This window comes from Stegodyphus dumicola, chromosome 2 (assembly GCF_044657685.1).
Source record: "Stegodyphus dumicola isolate Sdum_Otavi_A_Nest chromosome 2, ASM4465768v1".
Lineage (NCBI taxonomy): Eukaryota > Metazoa > Arthropoda > Arachnida > Araneae > Eresidae > Stegodyphus > Stegodyphus dumicola.
Window position 1 is genome coordinate 215,810,118 of NC_140769.1, and position 19,052 is coordinate 215,829,169.

At 31.8% G+C, this 19,052-nt stretch overlaps 1 protein-coding gene and 1 long non-coding RNA gene across 6 annotated transcripts in view; one reads left to right on the forward strand and one right to left on the reverse strand.

The window, feature by feature from the left end:
* Positions 1-274: 274 nt before the first annotated feature.
* LOC146998843 (uncharacterized) lies at positions 275-7,868 on the reverse strand. The gene is made up of 2 exons (XR_015039782.1): positions 4,262-7,868; positions 275-415 (listed from the first exon to the last, which is right to left on the reverse strand). It is a non-coding gene; the product is annotated as an uncharacterized LOC146998843 (long non-coding RNA).
* A 38-nt stretch (positions 7,869-7,906) lies between these two features.
* Positions 7,907-19,052, forward strand: part of LOC118198647 (rho GTPase-activating protein 23-like) — a 136,442-nt gene continuing 125,296 nt past the window's right edge. For 2 of the 5 annotated variants that reach the window (XM_085811748.1, XM_085811749.1), the window contains exons 1-2: positions 7,907-8,046; positions 17,016-17,145. In XM_085811748.1, the coding sequence (XP_085667874.1) occupies positions 17,143-17,145 (3 nt within the window). In that variant the 5' untranslated portion in view covers positions 7,907-8,046; positions 17,016-17,142. The other 3 variants (XM_085811745.1, XM_085811746.1, XM_085811747.1) reach the window with 3 other exon arrangements.

A 19,052-nucleotide genomic window follows, 5' to 3' on the forward strand; every position in this document is an offset into this window, starting at 1 on the left:
AAAATAAAGATGATAAACAAAAGATTCTTGTTTTTAGATAAAATTGTTATATTCACCATTTATGCAAATATTATTAATTTATTTAAAGAAAATTCTTTAACTTTTTTCGTACTTTGAATCCATGTTACATTTCCATGAGCATGTCTGATTATCCATGTTAATTAATATATAGCTGTACATGGAGACCCCAAAATCGCAGATAATCAGAAATTGGCCATACTTACTATAAAATAGAACTCTTCAAAGGTTTAAAGTGATGATAAAACACATACTGTTTAAAATAAATTCTTTTAATTGAATAAAACTTATATAAAGGCAATTGTTAGTTTAAACAATCATCAAATTCTTGCTGAAGGTGTATGTTGTGATAATTAATTAGCCCACTGTTAAGTATAGCTCAGAAATTCTACAAGACCTATGGAAGAGAAGAAATGGCTTGTTAAGGGTTGAAAAGAGAAAGGGTTAATATTTTTGCTGACAATTTAACATTTTATTCCCCCTTCCTTTTTTCTTTGTGAAAAGAAGATGTTATAAGAAAACATTTTGGAAAGATAATCCAACCATGAGTAATTGATATTTTAGTATAATTAATTCCAAGGATTCAGGGATTAATTATTTCAGGGGGTATAGTACTCTCTACCTCCATAGCATAAAATTAAAAATAGCCATCATAATTGAGAAAGGATACATGATAGACATTAAGAAAAATAAAAAGGAAGTCAACATGACTTCAGAAAGCTTAGAGAGGAATTGGAGAGAGGAAACTTCTAAGAATATTAGAAGTTTGAAAATAGTATAAAGCTGTGAGTTAGCAGTGCTAATCACTGATCAAGGAAGGAAAAAGATATTTTTGTATTTTAAAGTTTCTTTAAAATGCAATTATATATATACAGTCAAAAGTCGTTAATCCGGACTCGTCGGGACTTCGCCGATTCCGGATTATCGATTTTTCCGGATTATAGATCATCAGTTTAAATCTGGTAAAATGGAATGCAGAAATTATAAAATTAAAAATATGAAACCGTAATTTACGAAATAAAGAACAATTGTGATCTAAAGGATATCAAAATTTACAAAAAAAAAAAAAAAAAAAAAAAAAAAAAAGCTTAATATTTATTTGTTTACTTTATTAAACATTTCTTTCAATGTAAGTTGTTTAAGTTGCTTCGTTTTTTATGTAATAATACATTCTCTTTAATTCTATAAACAGACATAATTTCTTGTTCAGTTACAAAGTTCCGCTGTTCAAGTCCTATAATTGCTGTGTCGAGAATACCGACTAATTTGTCAATCGAAATTTTTTCGTTTTCAATAACCTCTGTTACTTTCTTCGCTATCGGAAGCGAATTACAATGACGAGGCATTTGATTTAAATCATATCAAAGACGGAGTATATCGAGATGAAATACTACATTGAGTAAGCAATTATAAGCCAAATAAAATAAAACATCTGCCCTTAAGTTATCTTAAGGATAGTGCTTAGGATAGTGCTGACAGATCAACTTCCAATTCATTGCAGCCCGCCGCGGCGTTAAAGATAAACAAAGTTTAGATAAACAAACGTTAAAGTTTAGATAAACAAACGTTAAAGTTTAAATAAGCAAAGGATATGCCTTTATCCATTTTCTGCAGCAATTCCACTTTTTGTTTAATGGACTCCGAAAGATACTTTCGCTTTGTATATATATCCCTTACATATTAGTAAATATATATCGGAAATTCTATTTGACATAATCGAAAGTTCAAGCTTACTTTTATAAAATTGCTTTAACAGTCTGCAAAAAATAATAATCCGGATCCAATTCGAAGATTAAGGAACAACGCAATCTGCAACATTAACTGAAATAGATAATTAGATAATTTTAGCTTAGCTTATCCCGTCCGTTATACATTAAACGCGCATTCGTAAACGTATTTTGAGCACGCGCACACGCAAATTCGCAGCGGTAAAGGTCTTACGCGCAAGCGTCAACGCGACGCATGCGCAGAAAGTTTGTAGCTTTGAGGTCCGGATTATAGATCATTCCGGATTATGGATGTCCGAATTAACGACTTTTGTCTGTATATATATATATATATTTATATAAGAATAAATTGAATTTAATTAAAAAATTAAACTTAAATACAAATTTAATTAAATATTCTTTGCGCCATTGCTGCAAGGAATGAAATTTAAATTTAAACAAATGTAAACCTAATTTTTAACAAATACGTATAAAAGAAAAAAAGCAAATTTAAATCCTAAAAAAAGAAAAAAAGCCAAAATAATTTTTAAAAAAGTGTGCAAACATAAAAGATTTAATACTCGAACTAATCTACAATATCATTTAAATTCAGAAGCATAAGCAAATCAAGTGCAAAATCAATCCATGAAAATAAATTTACTAATTTAATAAATTAAAATTAAATTAAACATTTTTTTTAAAAAAATGCATATGTGAATGACCGTTGAGTAGGCAGGAGACAGACTTATCAAAAGGAAGTTGCCTCCAAACCTAACTCTCCAATCATTCAATTCGTGTTTCATCATTCATTATCTTCATTCATTATCATAATTTTTTGTCACCATCTATATAATTTGAAGAACACACTTACTTCTCTTTTACAACACTTTTGCAGACCCCAACACTCTTACAGTAGGTAAGTTAGAATTAAAACTTACTATTTACTTGCTTTAAGTATTTTTTAAAATTTTTTATGTAGTATCTAAGTATTTTCTAAATAAGAAATTATATTTTTAAATATATATTTGTTTTTTTTAAAAATTGTAATTAGTTCTTTTTGTTTCTTATTGGTTTATATGGATTATGTCTAGTTCTTTTTTAGTTTCTTTTTATTGATATGCATATTCATGTAGGAAAATACTTATATACTACCTAAAAATTTTTTAAAAAATACTTAAAGCAAGTAAATTGTAAGTTTTAATTCTAACTTACCTACTAGTATATGAATGTTGGGGTCTGCAAAAGTGCTTTTAAAGAGAAGTAAGTGTGTTCTTCAAATTATATAGATGGCGCTTATGTATTTAAAGTTGAATGTCAAGCTGCTATCTTTGTTATAGTAAAAATTTTTTGCAAACATTAATATTAAAATATATAAAAAATTAAATTAAAAATTAAAAATCCTAAAGGTATGTAATTATCAATTATTTAGGGAGTTAAGTAGCTGAGCCAATCAAGTTTGCTTGAAGTAAAATAAAAAATGTAAACTATTTGTAATGTGAAATGTGTGTTCTGTTGAAAAATTGTGTAAATACTGTAAATAACGTTTAGTGAAAAATTTTTTTGTGTGAAAATTGCAAATAATTAAAGTAATTAAGTAAAACTGAAATGTTTTAAAATTAAAGTTTTAAAGTAAAATTAAAAATGTCTAAATTTTTTTTTTTAATTTTCCAAAATTTTTTGAAACGAAGTCCTTAAAAAACCTCTAAAAAAATTCCCAGAAATTTCCCAAAAATTCCTTAAGGAAGTTAATTAAAAGTTATATTTAATGAAAGAAAATATTAAAAGTTTAATGAACTTGATTTCAATTGGTATATCAATTTAAGATTAATAGGATTCTTGTTCACATGCAAGTTAATTCATGATGATAATAATGAATGGGATAGTGTAATGAAATATCATAGGCAGATTAAATCTGCATGAAACAGATGAATTATTACAGATGAATTTAAACATATGAAACATTAAATATAACATTTGAATCATTGCAGGAAGGTCTATACTGTCTTGTATTTCTTTGTAATGCATGAAACAGATTGATAATAATGCATAAAGATCTTGTTTGAAGTCAGTTGAGGTAGATAAGCAATTCTTTAAGTATTTTTATTGTTGAAAACATGTGACAGCTCCTGCAGCAGCGTCCGTCATCATTTAATTCATTATGTGGTATCAAATCTATTTAGATGCTCCACATTTAACAATTTAAATGATTTTTTTACCTTTAGATACAAGAGTTTACTGTCAGCATTTATTAGCAGAAAATACTTTACTACTATACTAATAAATTATAATGGTATAATTTTTAAAATACAGTTTCATATGATCTTAAGTATAACATTTGAATCTTGGCTGACATTTATTAGTTTTGTTGACTTTCTTGTAATGATTCAAATACTATATTTAAGTTCATAAACTAATTACGAAAGCAATATGTAGTTTCATTATATAATTAAATAGAACATTCTTTGTAATGATTCAAATGTTATGTTTAAGTTTTTATATTTCATATCCTATAAGTAAGATCTAAAATTAATTCTTACGTTGTAAGGATCAGATCCAAAGTTATGGTCATAGACAGTGGCAGATCCACAGCTATTGATGCTTGGACCAGAAATCTCCAAAAGGCTTGGGGCCTCCAAAAAACTAAAATAGTTTGATAAAAAGTGTAACAGTTCATTTAAAAACTAATATTTAACATACCAAAATGATAATTCTCCAAAAAAGGTAGTTGGGCAAAAAAAAAAATATCAATTTAACAAAAATTTTATCCTTATAAAACAAACTGTAATAAATTTCTAAATATAGTGGGTACTACTTACTTATAAAACAAATTGTAATAAATTTCTAAATATAGTGGGTACAAATTAAAAACCAAGGAACAAATTCAAATGAATCCAATATCATTATAAAATATCCACTTAATAAAATCAATGCTACTGCTTATAAAAATCAAATCACTTTTAAAACTGTAAAGTCAAAACCTCAAGTTTGTGTTTCATGTTTAGCGATAGGTTCAAAGTCAATTCACTTTTGCACATGGAGGTGGAAATGCTATAATTTCCTTATCTGGAATTGTCAAAAACCTCCAAGTTTGTGATCAAGGATGTCAAGAGTTTGCCTGTGACTTATTACAACAATAAAAATTGCTTGAATGACAAGGAATATTTTCAGTGATTTTCTTACAAAGTGAAATAAAGAACTTCAGCAAGAAAAAGTGTCACTCTTGTTAGATAACTGCACTGCCCATCCAACTGATCTCTCACTGAAGAACATAAAATTAGCTTTCCTTCCTCCTAATACAACTTCTATTCTTCAGCCATGAGATCAGAGTGTTATAAAAGCCTTCAAGAGGCATTACAAGAAGAAAATAGTTCAAAATGTTATTAATGAAACATATATAACTGATGCAGTTTATTCTTTTAAGGAAACTGTTAAGTTGATTTTTTCTCTTAGATGCCATGCAAGTTATTTTAAATGCATGGGATGAAGTAACTTCGCAAATGATTTCAAATTGTTGTAAAAAAGCTGGCTTCCATCCAAAGCAAATTTCTAGAAATTCTCAAGATGTGCCAGAAGACAAGGGTGATGATGAAGATATGCATGATGAGACCTTCCTTGAATATCTGGGAATTGATGAAAATATCCAGACTTGCTATGAAAAGAATGATGCAGAGATTGTTGACATTATCAGTGAAAACAAAGGAATTAGTGAAAATGAAAGTGAGTCCAAAGCTGAAAATCTTGATCCTGTACCAGCAGCAGCAGTCTCAACAAGCATTAAAAATTTTGAAAACACTCAGACTTAAAGGTGGATATAGATAAAGTTACAAGCAATATCATAATCTAGAAGACCACCGTTGAAAAGCTACTAGCAAGAAATTATGCAACGAACTCAAATGAATATATTTTTAAATAATGTTCGATACGATTAACACATTGTATTTTTCTGTGCAACAAGTTGAAATAATTATAATTTTTTTGTTAAGATAGATTTTTATCATCCACAGGAAAAAAATAACATAAGTTTTATAAAAAAAAAAGTTTACATAGCCTACATATTAAACAGCATATTGAAAATTAGTATTACGCTGAAGAGCAGAGCCGTATGGGTATATGCATATTTCATTTAGGAAAATCTTACACAAAATAAGTCTGTTTCTAAAAATGTTTATTTCCTCCCCCCCAAAATATATCCAACCTTATATCCCTAACTGAAACAAAACCTTGTATGCAGCCCAGCCCGCATATAAAACTCAATTAAGATTGGGATTGGAATAGATGTGATCATATAAGAGGTACCCACTGTATTTTCTGGAATTTATCCAGTTTAGTATTTAGATGATTTTTGCTCAAGATTCATACAATGATTGACAATAAATTTTATCCGAAACGGTTTTAAATGTAAGTTTTTTATTAGATGATGCAATTTAAAGTAATCTATACATTGAGAAATTTAAAGAGCATACTACTGAAACATAAAAATGAAATTTTGTTAATCTCTCAATTTTCATATTTTATATCTATGCACATTGAATCTAACATTTCTCAGGATATAATATAATGGTCAGAAATCAATCAAGGATCTGATGTTGACAATGAGAAGAACATGAAATATATATATATATATATTTTTGCAGATTCTCTTGTTAGAGTCTACAGATTGCAAAAATTTCCTAATGAAGTATGAATGCTGTATTTCAGCATTTTTCAAAAATTAATACAGAAAATTGGATTGCACATAGTTTTTAACACTAGATTTCTTTCCTGAACAATAATCTATTACAGAACATAAATTAAAAAAAATGTTAACATTATACTTTGTTCATAAATTGTATTCATTTATTAATTTCAGAGATCTCCATAGTGAAATTAATTCAGAAATTTCATATTTCATTGTATATATTTGCTTTAAATGGTGCATAATTTAACTGATTATATAGCCAGACCTGTGTATTCAGCTGTACATAAAATAATTATGTTTCCAACTATGAGCCTTTCTCTCCTTTACAACAAAATCCTATAAATATATGCATAATATATAAAATACTGAAAATGCATGTCTAATTTGGGGAGGGGGGAACTGTTAATTATATATTTGTAAAGAGCCTGGTTTACTACTAAATAAGCTCCAATTCTTGAAGCTATATGTTTTAAAGGTAATTTTCATTGTTTTTAATACCAATTAAAACTATACCTTTTGACCACAAAATACCCTTTTTTAAAAGTGTATTAAAGGGAATTATGGCTGCTTCATCACAACATCCAATTTATTTTTAGAGATGGGTGAAAATCTGGTTTTTATTCTTAAAAATAAACAAGTAAACAAATATGATGTTTTGGTATATATAACTTTATGACATAAAAGATAATCTAACAATAAAGAATGCCATATATGTAGTGTGCATATAAAATTTTAATTTCTTCACCACTACGAAATGCTTCAAGCATCAAATGAAGCTGGACAAATTCTGCTTTGTTTTTCAAAAATGAAATTTTACAGCAGTTATATCTAAGCAGACTTTTAATATTAGTTCCCGACTCATTCAGCAATGCACATTAACAACAGTGGTATATGAAGCACCGATGCAGTTAATAATTAAATTAGACAAAATTACTCGACCAAATAGAAAAACGATGTTTATTAATAAATTTTATTATTTATGCGCTTATCGAAAGTGAGTTCAAATGTCAGATTTTTCTCTTAGACGAAATAAACGTCGAAAACTTTTGACACTGTCTTCATTTAAAATCCATAATTTTCTTATCATTTTCAAAAGACTGTTTTATTTCGTAAGACACCCGTGATACATTAAAGTACTGTTTTTCTAAATTATTATTTATTTTTTTAACTTTACTTCCCCTCACTCGCCCTTCGTTCTAGAAACAAAACCACGGTCCAACAACGGAACAGAAGAAAAGGTTGCCACATTTTATATTTTGTAAATGAAATAATTTTCATTTAAAATGTTTCAATTAATTACTTTCGTTGAACTCAATTGTTAGTAAAGCTCTTAATTAATAGTGAAACTTTTCAGTTTCAGTTGAAAGTATAATATGCTTGAAAAAGGCAACTTAATCATATATTTACATATACATATGTATATACAAAATAATCTCACGCTCTTCAAATTTATTACTAAAAAAGGAATTAACTCCACAATTCGTAAATCTTTTTTGATGATTAGACACTCATAAAAGTATTTTCTTAAGTTTTGTGTGACCTTTTAAATGATCTTCATGTGCTTAAGTCTTTTGAACAGTTATTAACCGTGATTGTAGTGTTAATATGTCACCCATCGGCCGATGCATTTTGATTGATATTTCTGTAAGCAATAACATAAAGATCAAGTTTTATATTCTTTCTGTCAATTTAAAAAAATTTCATGAGAAATATTTGAAATATCAGTAACAAGTCAAGTGGGTTCAATCTAGTTGCTATTCCAAAAACGTAGTTCTTCGTTATAAGGTGTCTGCTTAAATAAGAATTCATATTTACTTTCTGCATATATTTCTTTTCGTATTGTTATAGCGCACATAAAATAATCAGGCCAACTGTATCAGTTTAGGAATAAACTATATTTCAATCTGATATCAATTCCATAACTTTTTTTTTATATATTACTGCCTTAGCAGTTTAGTTACGTACCGAAGATATATTTTATGTAAGTTACGAATATTATCTAAATTTGAAATAAGATGGATTGTGATGTATTTTATTCATTAGAGCATTATTTGAAGTTTATTGTTTTAAGTGGTTCTGTTGTTGTTATTGTAGGAAATGAATCGTAATGAAATTTGTTGTCACTTTCGGAGTTTTACGGAATGTGACTGAAAGAAAAAAAAAAGATAATTAAAAACATTTGTGACGCTTGCGTTTAATTACTGAATCAGAAATATTTCATCTTTGAACTCGGAAAATAGACAATATTTTATTTGCCGCTAATTTCTATCTCGTTTCGCGTTTAAATGATAAGTTTATGTTTAAAATTATCTTGTTCTCTCGCCCTTAATACTATGTATGAAAAGCCTATACTTTTTTTTTAGAAGTTACATTTAAAAAGTTAACCTTTCATCCTATAAGAATTATAATTTTGGTTAAAGACTGAAAATGACTGATAAATATCTTGTTGAGTGTTGTTGTTACAAAACATAAATGTTTTGTAGTTTTTATTGTGTAATTATTCTAATATCGTTTAAAAATCAGTGTCATAAATAACATGTATTTTCAATTGTGAAATTTTATTAGATTTTGATTTTAATAGGGCTTTTTTAACAAATATTGTTAAAAAATAAAATTTAATAGTGGCCATGTAAATCCATGACTAAGGTTACCTACCTATTTACCTAATTTAATTATTTATAACTAAATGCTTACCCTTGAAAATTATAGAAAATATAGAAAAAATATAGAAATTCAAGTAAAGCATATTCTTTGCATCTAGTGAGACTTAATACAAAACAGCTTATCACCTCTGGTGCTTAAATGGCGTATTGGAACCTGAAAGTATATTAACTGGGTTACAACTCCTGGAACTCTACATGAAGCTATGACACTAACTGCATCAGAGCCTGACTAACTTTTAACACTTGCCAACAATGCCTACATCATGCATTTCAGGTTTGTTCTAATCAGCAGGTCTCTTTCTAGACAAGCAGCAGCGGTGATAAAATTCAGTCTTTTATTATGAATGATGCTGATTATGATACTTCTCATTTTAATTTATGACATTTGACATAAAATCTACCTGCTATTTACTAAACCTCTAGACAAGCGGTTCTCAACCTTTTGACTAACGTGTACCATCTGAATAAAAATTGAAAACCTTTAGTACCACCAAAGTACTACTACCACCACCACTCTTGAACAAAGCTCAGATCACATCAATTTACGATTGTTAGAGAAAAAACTCATTCAGGATGTTGGGGTTTTAATTTTTAAAATAAATAGTTAAAAATACTTTGCTTCTTTGTGTACTACCTATTTTTTCTTGCGTAACACCGGTTGAGAACCTGTGCTTTAGACTGACCAAGTATGAGACAAAATAAGACATAAAAAAATCAACATAAAGCTAACTATTAGTAAAACGTAAACGTCACTTATTTTCTTTCAAATATGTCCAACCTATTATAAATGCTACTTGTAAAATATTTAATTCTACTTGATAAACTGCATGAAGTTTATTTTATTCTCAAACTTATTAATAATTATGTTAATTAATTTACGTTTGGTAATGATGCATACTACTATGGATCTATTTTATTTTTAAGGTGGTATTAGAAAAGTGAAATTCAGGCATAGAATAATATTTTTAATTGAATTTAATCAGTTCCCATATGCTCATAGGTCCTTAATTTTTTTCATTAATGGTCTTTAAAAGTCCTTAAAAATACTTAATTTCCGTGTGCAGAAATGTGTATGAACCCTGATGAGTTATTAACAGTGTATTTTAGAGCTCTATTTTATATTTCAGTATGCAGTAGGATCCTATAAACTCAAATCTAGATAGTGTTACTATCATTTTATTTATTTATTTTTTTTTTTAAAGTTGCTGAACGATTTCTGCTATTCAAGCAGGACACTATCTTTGAAACAATAAGGTGGTGTATTAACAACTAGACTTTAATCATTTCTAACATGACATTTAATCATTCTATATGGTGCAAAGAGTATAGATACATATTAATTACTGTATTACAATTGCTGTATATATTTATATGTTTGAAGTCTGCTTGTTTTTCTGTTGTGTTCAGAAGTTTTTATGGTATTCTATTTTTGTGATTTTCATGCATTTGGGACAGTAATTCTTGGAATTGTCAAATGAATTCGGTGACAGGTTTTGTTCATTTCATGGAAATTCCAATCCGTTCTCTTCTTCCTCTCAGTAATGAAGTAGCTAAAGAAAGTCTGGTAGCTGCTATCAATTATCTCTCACATTTCTTTCTGCTGCTAGCCAATAGCAGTTTTCCTGAATTCTTATAGCTATTGTAAACTTTCTATTCATTCTGAGTATAATTTCTCAGTTTGCACCCTGGCTTATATAAGCATTTTGTTATCTGTGCAAATGAAAATGTTGAATGAGAAGAAAAGGAAAATGGCAATAGAAATGAATTTGAATTCTCTAAAGAGATTGGATAATAACGAACTATTAATAAAATTCCTTAAGATTTAGGTACTGGAGAAACTACTACCATAGGGTAAAAAAAGAAAAGGTCTGAAATCAAGGTTATGTGAAACGTTTATTAGACTTTTAATTGAGAGTTTAAAGGGAAGGAGAAGTATGAAAGATGACAAATAAGAGAAAGTTTCCCCCCTCCCAGTGGTGGGCCTGTCAGTCGACTGTGGCTTGGCCACAGCTAAGGCCGGAAGGTTCATTTTTGGTGTTCACTTTATTATGAAGGCACCTGATAGGTGGGCCACCTTTGCCATCTGTGAAGCTACACAGATGCAAGCACACCTTCTCCAGGATTTGAAATTGGGTCTTTTGGTATTGCAGTTAGCTCCCTTAATCACGATGCTGTCTGGGTTGCAATAAGAGCAAATGAGTTGTGTCATTTATGGTTTAGAAAGCAAAAGAAAGAGGGAACATCCATTTCAGCATGGATTTTACAAAAAAAAGGCCTCTTTGAGGAATTTAAAAGACAGTTGGAACAAGCGGTACAGAACCAGACAGTTAAATGTGTGACAAAAAGCTGTTTGCTGAGATAAAAAAATATTAATAAATTCATGCAAAATTTCCACAGATTAATTGAAAGGGCAATCTGTCTGGGAATTGTGGTGATAGCATACCTTGCACGTTATTGCTGCTGATAAATACGGTAGAGAACATCTGTCTAGTGGTATGCTTTTGAAGTATTGAAATAAAGAACAATTTTAATTTGTGTTAATGTCTGATTAAATTTCTTGATAAATGCAGTGAAAATTCTGAGTGTGATATGGATAACAAAGATCGACACCATTTCCATAGAATTATATTTACAACTATTATGAATCTGATCCAAATTTTTTAATGCTGCGTTTGAAAATGCTTGCATCCAGGAAAGAAAAATTAGCACAGGGCTATAAAAAAAGTGAGGAGAGGGTTAGAATCTTGGCATGCAGCATTGCAACAAGCTGAAATATGCTCGAACAAGTGCTCATGTGCAAATGAAAAAGTGGCTGTGTAATTAAAAATGCAAAAATGTGTTCTAATGAGGTTAACACCTTCTATGATCTGTCTGGTACAGCAGTCGGTCAAATGTATAGATGAGTGGAACTATTTTTAAAGATTAGTTTTATTAACAGTATGTTTGTTCAGTAGAAAAGTTTTTAAAATTAAACCTGCCAAAGAAGGGATTTCTTATTGTCAACAATGACTCGTCCCATCCTGATGCAGAACAGTTAAGGGACACTTATACGAGTGATGTTTCTTCCTCGTAACATGACTTGGTATGTTAGCCAATGGACCATGGAATTTTGGAGGCATTGAAGAAAAGATACAGATAAAAATGTCTTTCTTCTTTTGTCTTAGCTTTTGAGGAAGATGTGTGTCATGATCAGTAAACTGAAGAAAAGAGATTTTTTGGAACTAGTGAGATGGATATCTGGATCTTGGAATCAAGCATATTAGCTTCATTTATTCATGGAGAAAGTTGTTGGACCATTCATGAAATGAATTTCAACAAGGTAAAAGCAGTGACAGAAAATTTTAAAATTGTGTATGAATTGAAGAAAATTACATGTTGCAAAGAAGTTTCTGCTGGTGATGTTCAAGAATGGTTGGAGTGACAGGAAAACTCGTAACTTTTAGAAGATGGTGAGATAGTTACTTAAATGAAAGATAATGAGAATAAAAAAAGAGGTGAAGGAGAAGACAAAAGTGCCAGATAATCAAAAAGTTAAAAAGATGACTCACAGTAAAGAATAAAGAGCACTAAAGAAATGCTGCATTACTTGTAAGACCAAGGTGCATCCTTTTGTAATTCATCATCTCAGTTAACATTAGATCGAGTTTGTGGGACTGTACTGTACTGAGTTTACTTTAGTATTTCTTGGAAGTTGTAATTCACTCATGTTTCATAGTTAGATTATTTGAATATGGCAAAACTACAAGAACTATCTGTGTAAGGGAAGAGATGCTTTCATAGAGGGCTTTCTGAGGAAAACTGGCTCATATTCAAATTACTCATGGGGAAAAACATGAACCAATCATATAGTCATCTTGCTTGTCTGGGACTGAATTCAAACCAGGTTGATTATCAGTATTCAACAATATTAATCACTCAGCCACTGGTGGAGCACTCATGTTTCCAGCAACTAGTAACAACAGCAGCAACATTAGCAGATTGCAGTTTGCACATTAGCAGATTGTGGTTTGCACATTAGCAGATTGTAGTTTGCACATTAGCACATTGTAATTGTGCAACAATTGCAAGGAGTGCCATCCCTATTTCTTATTTTTTTATTTATTTTTTTGCATAATTAGTTCTTGAAGGCTTTTTTAAGCTGTATCATGCATATAATACACTGCTCAAAACAATTAAAGGATATTGCGATTTTAAGTGGATCTTGTGGCTGGAAAACTTTTTAGCTGATTGATACATGGTCGACAGTCATAGTAGGTTATATGAGAATAAATTACACATGTTTGGCAGAAAAAAATGCATTTTATTGCGCATTTGTGTACAAAAGGAAAAAAACACAATTTGTGCATATGAGAAAAAAAGAATAAGAAAACGTGTTTTCTTCAAAGGAAATCATTTTCAGTAGGGTGTATGGTTTCCACGGAAGGCCAGCAATGTTGAACACCTTTTAGGCATGGAATCAATGAGGCTATTAATGATGAGTTGGGGTATTCTGTCCTACTCTTCCAGAAGAGCTCTTTCCAGTTCTTGGAGAGTTTGTGGGGGTGGTTGGCGGCCAGCAACTCGTCTTCCTAGAGCTTCCTAAACGTGCTCTATTGGATTCATGTCTGGAGAACATGCTGGCCATTCCATTTGTACGATTCCTTCCTGAAAAAGGAAATCCTCCACCAGGTTAGCACGATGTGGCCTGCAGTTATCGTCCATTAAAATGAAGTCATCTCCGATTGCTGCAGCGTAAGGGACTACAATAGGTGTGAGGATCTCATCCCTATATTGGCGACCAGTCAGAGGTCCATCTCGAGTGACGTAGAGGTCTGTGCGCCCGTCAATGGAGATGCCACCATACACCAACACTCCCCCACCGCCAAATCTGACACTTTCGTGCACGAACGCAGGATTATTCCTACTGCCACGGTCCCTCCACAGGAAAATACGCCTGTTATCAGGATGAACAGAAAAACGGGACTCATCAGAAAAAAGAACATTGCTCCATTCATTTCTCCTCCAGTTCACATGTTCTGTTGCCCACTTCCTGCGGTCGCGACGATGCCTTGATGTTAGTCTAACACATACCATCGGTCGCCGAGCATACAGACCTACACCATGGAGCCGGTGTCGGATAGTCTGAGTTGAAACCGTGGTGCCAGTAGCCAAGCGAAGGTGTTGTTGGAGAAAAGTAGCATTCATATTTCAGTGTCTCCGGGCTGTTAATACTAAATAACAATCTTCATTGGGCGTTGTTGCCCATCTACGACCTTGCCCTGATCTTCGGCCTGCACTTCCAGTTTCCAAAAAATGGTTCCAAATTCTGGAAATCGCACTTTGTGACACTCCAATGGCTTGCGCTACTTCGGCTTGAGTTTGGCCCCCTTCTAACCTACCAACAACTCTCCAAGCTTCTGAATCGGTTAAATGACTTCGCTGAGATATCGTACTCATCGAAACAAAGCAGTCACTGAATGCCGATCATCCTTGTCTTCACTGTCTTTTATTCAGTTGAAAGTCAAATTTCATTCGCTGCCGCTGAAGCGACATTTTTGACGTCGAACTCAAAATTCGCATACTCCACAGTTTAAAAATCCGAAAAATTTGCATTTGTGATTCTCTTCTTCCATTTTCGGCAAAAAAAATTTCACTTATATCTTTATTTTATATAAAACTTACAATATCCTTTAATTGTTTTGAGCAGTTTAAATGGTTAGTATTCAGTCTGCTGCTTTTAGTTAGTTATTTGTCAGATGGTGGCATTAAAATTAGTTGTTTTAATCATTTCTTTTTTCCACTGTTTTATTGCACATTTGTATATGAAAGTGACATGCTATCTTGCATACGTCGAAGCATTGATGGAAATCCTATAATAAAAGTGATGACTATTTTTCAACCGTGCTCCATGACATTTGTAATATATATAGATAAATGACTATAAAAAGGGCCCTTTTTAAATGCCACACCTGCTTTTGCTTTGTAAAATTATCAGGAATTCAACTTTAAGGGAATTAAAAAAGTTTATAGGCTATTAAATTAATTAATGCAGTCATTTAAGTTCTTTGTTCTTAATTATCTGTATTTATTTTCATATATAAAACAGCATTGTAGTGCTGCCATGTAAGGGATGAATAACTTGTACTATTATTTTGTATTAACCAGTTATTTATAATTTCAGCCCTTACTCTCCTTTCCGTTTTGTCATCAGAAATGTAGAGACTATTTTAGCTTAGGTTTTCAGATTGTAAGACAGAATGTATTTCTGCCTCTTGAGGCCATGTTACTTAATTTTGTCAGCTCTGATAAGATTGCAGTTGTTTGTCTTTGCGTTACGACTGGCATTATTTAGATTGTTATGCCGGTGAGAAGTTCTGAGCCAACTTAGATTTAAATTAAATTGGGTTGTCTTTGACTACTTTAATTTTGAATTTGAATTTATTGTTACTTTAGTTTCATTGTCACAAGTGATGGCTGGTCATGCGAGCACAAGAAATGCATTTATATTCTCTGTTGAATAAAAAAGGTTTGTTTTAAATTTTTTTAAGGATCTTTAGTTTACTTCAGATACAGCTATAATTCACTTTAAGTCTGTTAGGAGCTTAGAACTAGTGGTAGGGTTAGTTGCTTAATTGGGTTGCTACTAAAGCAAGTCGCATAATACATCATTACTAAATAAATTATTTGCATGCTGGATAACTAAGAAAGAATATTAAAAAAATTCATCACTTTAGAATGCAGAGGGTAATAGCTTCATCTTAATCCACTTAGGATTGAAAAAGACTAATATTTAGAATATAAAACAATATTTATTTTGGGACAGAAGAGGAAGAAAGTTGGAGGCCCTGGTTTAATTGTCAAACTAGATGAGAGTATTTACCAAAGAAAGAAAATTGCTGATCGTGTTCCATCCCCAACAGTGGATTTTTGGAGGGATCTGTAAAGAGACAAGAGAAACATTATTGGTAGTGATACCCCAAAGAGGATCATACTGTCTTTTGCAATGCATCAAGGAAAATATTAATGCTGGAACCACAGTTTATTTAGACTGTTGGAAAGAGTGTGAAACTGAGAAACTTGAAGAAGCTGGATATTCCCATCTGAAAGTTAATTAGAAATATAATATTGTAGATCCAGAAACAGGAGCTCATATGCAAACTGTCAAATGTTTATGCAGATCAGGGAAATAAAGATGAAAAGTACAACGCGGTACTGCGAGGTAACATCTTCTATTCTCTCTGCTAGAATTTGTTTCGAGGTAGAAACAAGCGGGAAGAATTATTTTAATTCCATTATAGCAGCAGTAGGCAAACAGTTTCCACCTGAAATAAACACGTATTGACGTGTGTGTGATTATGGCAAAGCCTCGAGGGCTATCACTTATTGACATGAGCATGACCCCTTTTTTTAAATAAATTTATTTTTCTCATTACTTTATTATTAATTATTATGTGTTATTATAACATATTATATGTTCTTATGATATTGCGGGCAGATAAAGAAAAAGGGTACCTTGAAATGATTAATTATTCTCTCTGCAACTTGAAGTAGCAACTTTTTTTCTGTAATTTTCAGCTGACATTTATTATTGCATAATTAATTATCTTAATGATTATATACATTAATAAAGATGCATGTGTATTGCTAAATTGATGTCATAGTAAAATTCTGTAATAAATTAGCATACTGTAGTAATTCATGTTTTAATGCGCTGTTCATGTTTATGAACCTCAGATTTAAAAAACTGCATGTTTTTATAAATTGTGTGGATTGTTCTTGAAGATTATATGCTATTTTAATAGCATTTCTATTTATGAACTTTTTAAATTTAATGGACATTTCTTTGTAGTTATTACAATTTCTTGCTGAGAGTCCTGTATGTACTGCATGTGCACCTCACTGCTTCCTCCCCAGATTAATATAATGCGTTCAGTAAAAATTAATCCTTCATTTTTTTTTTTTTTTTTATAGGCTTCAGTTTTTATCTGAAGGTAACAGAAAATAACATCATGCTTTTGACTTTCCGCCTGCGAGTAAAGGAAGAAACAGTAGTTTTACTTGGCTGCAGAAGTTAATGAAAATTGTTCGATGAACTTTCATGGTAAGTTTTCAGATGTATTTTATTTTCTAACTGTTTTGTATTTTTTAAAAAAATTTTGGTTAATCTTTGGATTATGGTAACTTGGCAAAAATTTGACGACCAATCCTTCTAGTTTTGTTTTGGACGCCATTTTGTTTTCACGAAGTAAAGGCTTTTTTTTTTTAATCAACATTTTTTTCCAACAATCTGCTAGCTGAATTATGCTTATGCTAGAACTTTTATGGAACAAAAGTGCTTAATCATGACGAAGATTAGGTACGAAATTGGGAGAAAGTGCAGAATCACCCACTGCTTGCCGCATTTTTAAGAATTGCACATACACGGTATCCATGTACACGTCAACCTATTTTCACTTAAAAAAACATCTCAAAATTGCACAAAAATGGCATTGCACACACTGTCGACTGTATCCATGTACACTGCTAAAGTCCTAGCTAGTAACCTTTATCGCCTTACCAAAATGTCGCCAAACTACCTGTTACCATATTCCAAAGATTAGCCAAAATTTCTTCTTTAGATTATGTTTATAGTATGATGCTTGTTTTATAAATTACTTTTCAGCACGTATTTCTTAGTGGGAAAAAAATTCATAATTTGTTAGCTGTAGACTGAATAATTTGCAGGAAAATATTTGTTTTAGAGTTTTTTTTATTTCAAACTCAATCGATAACAAGTATTTAAAAATGCAGTGCTTTTCATTGCTTGGATGGCTGTTGTATTAAGTCTAAAGTATATGCAAAAAACGAAGACAGATACAGAAGTTCACAAATAAGAATGCATGCAGTTGTTGCAATAAACAGTTACAGTTGGCAGAATTAGACCAGTGTGAATTTTTGATACCAGAAATAAATTAACTAAAAGCAATGCATGAACTTTCAAACAAGTATTTGCTTTGTAAGCTTTTCATTTCATGACAGATCCCTCAGGGGGCTCACTTTTGTGAGTACGGGTGTGGCAATCCCGAGGTACCCTAGCCCTTCAGGGGATCATCTTCTTGGTGAGACGGGTGTCACGATCCTGGAGCCCCAGTGATCTATCCTCTTTTCCGTCTCCTCTCCTCTTGGCTGGATCTTTTTCCCTTCCCTTCTCCCTTGTGGTTTCTCTCTACGGAGTTTGGGGCTCGTCACGAGAGGCTAGAACAGACCTTGTTTCTAGTTTTCAAGTGGCGAGAAAACTGCCCACGTGTTTGCCGTGCGTGGAGACCCGTGTCGCTGGAAAGGAGGGTCCTGGTAGTTGAGGGGCGAGGTACTGTCCCCAACACACTGCTTTGGCCTCTGCTTCAGCTAAACGGGAGGCACCTTAGTCGTCCTCACGGGTGTCAATCGGCTGGTCACTAGTCCTTGTGTCAGTGGCTTGGGGTCAAGCTCTCGGGAGTACCTGCTTTCGGGAAAGCCGACTGTGGGGCTTCAGTTTGCGTATAGGTCCGGCTAGCCCTAACACAGGAATCTGTGTTCCCTTGTTGGGCTCCGTGGTGGGCGGGGCCGTCGGACCCGAATCTTTTCTATTTTCAATATGGCAAATACACATATTTTTTTATTAAAAAACTTTGAAGTCACTCCAGTCTCTCAACCTAGTTCTGAAACATCTACTACTAAACCAATCATTCAACCTAGTTCTGAAACATCTCCTACTAAACCAGTCACTCAACCTAGTTCTGAAACATCTACTAATAAACCAATCATTCAACCTAGTTCTGAAACGTCTCCTACTAAACCAGTCACTCAACCTAGTTTTGAAAATTCTGCAAAAAAATTACGGACAGATGCAAATAAAAAAAATCATAACAATAGTCCCCGTTTCCTAGTAATCTCTAGTCCTTCTGGCGAAATGCATAAGATGTCTCCTTTCGTAATAAACAAATACATCCAGTCTTGTATTGGTGAGCCGAGAAACATAAAGCGTCTCCG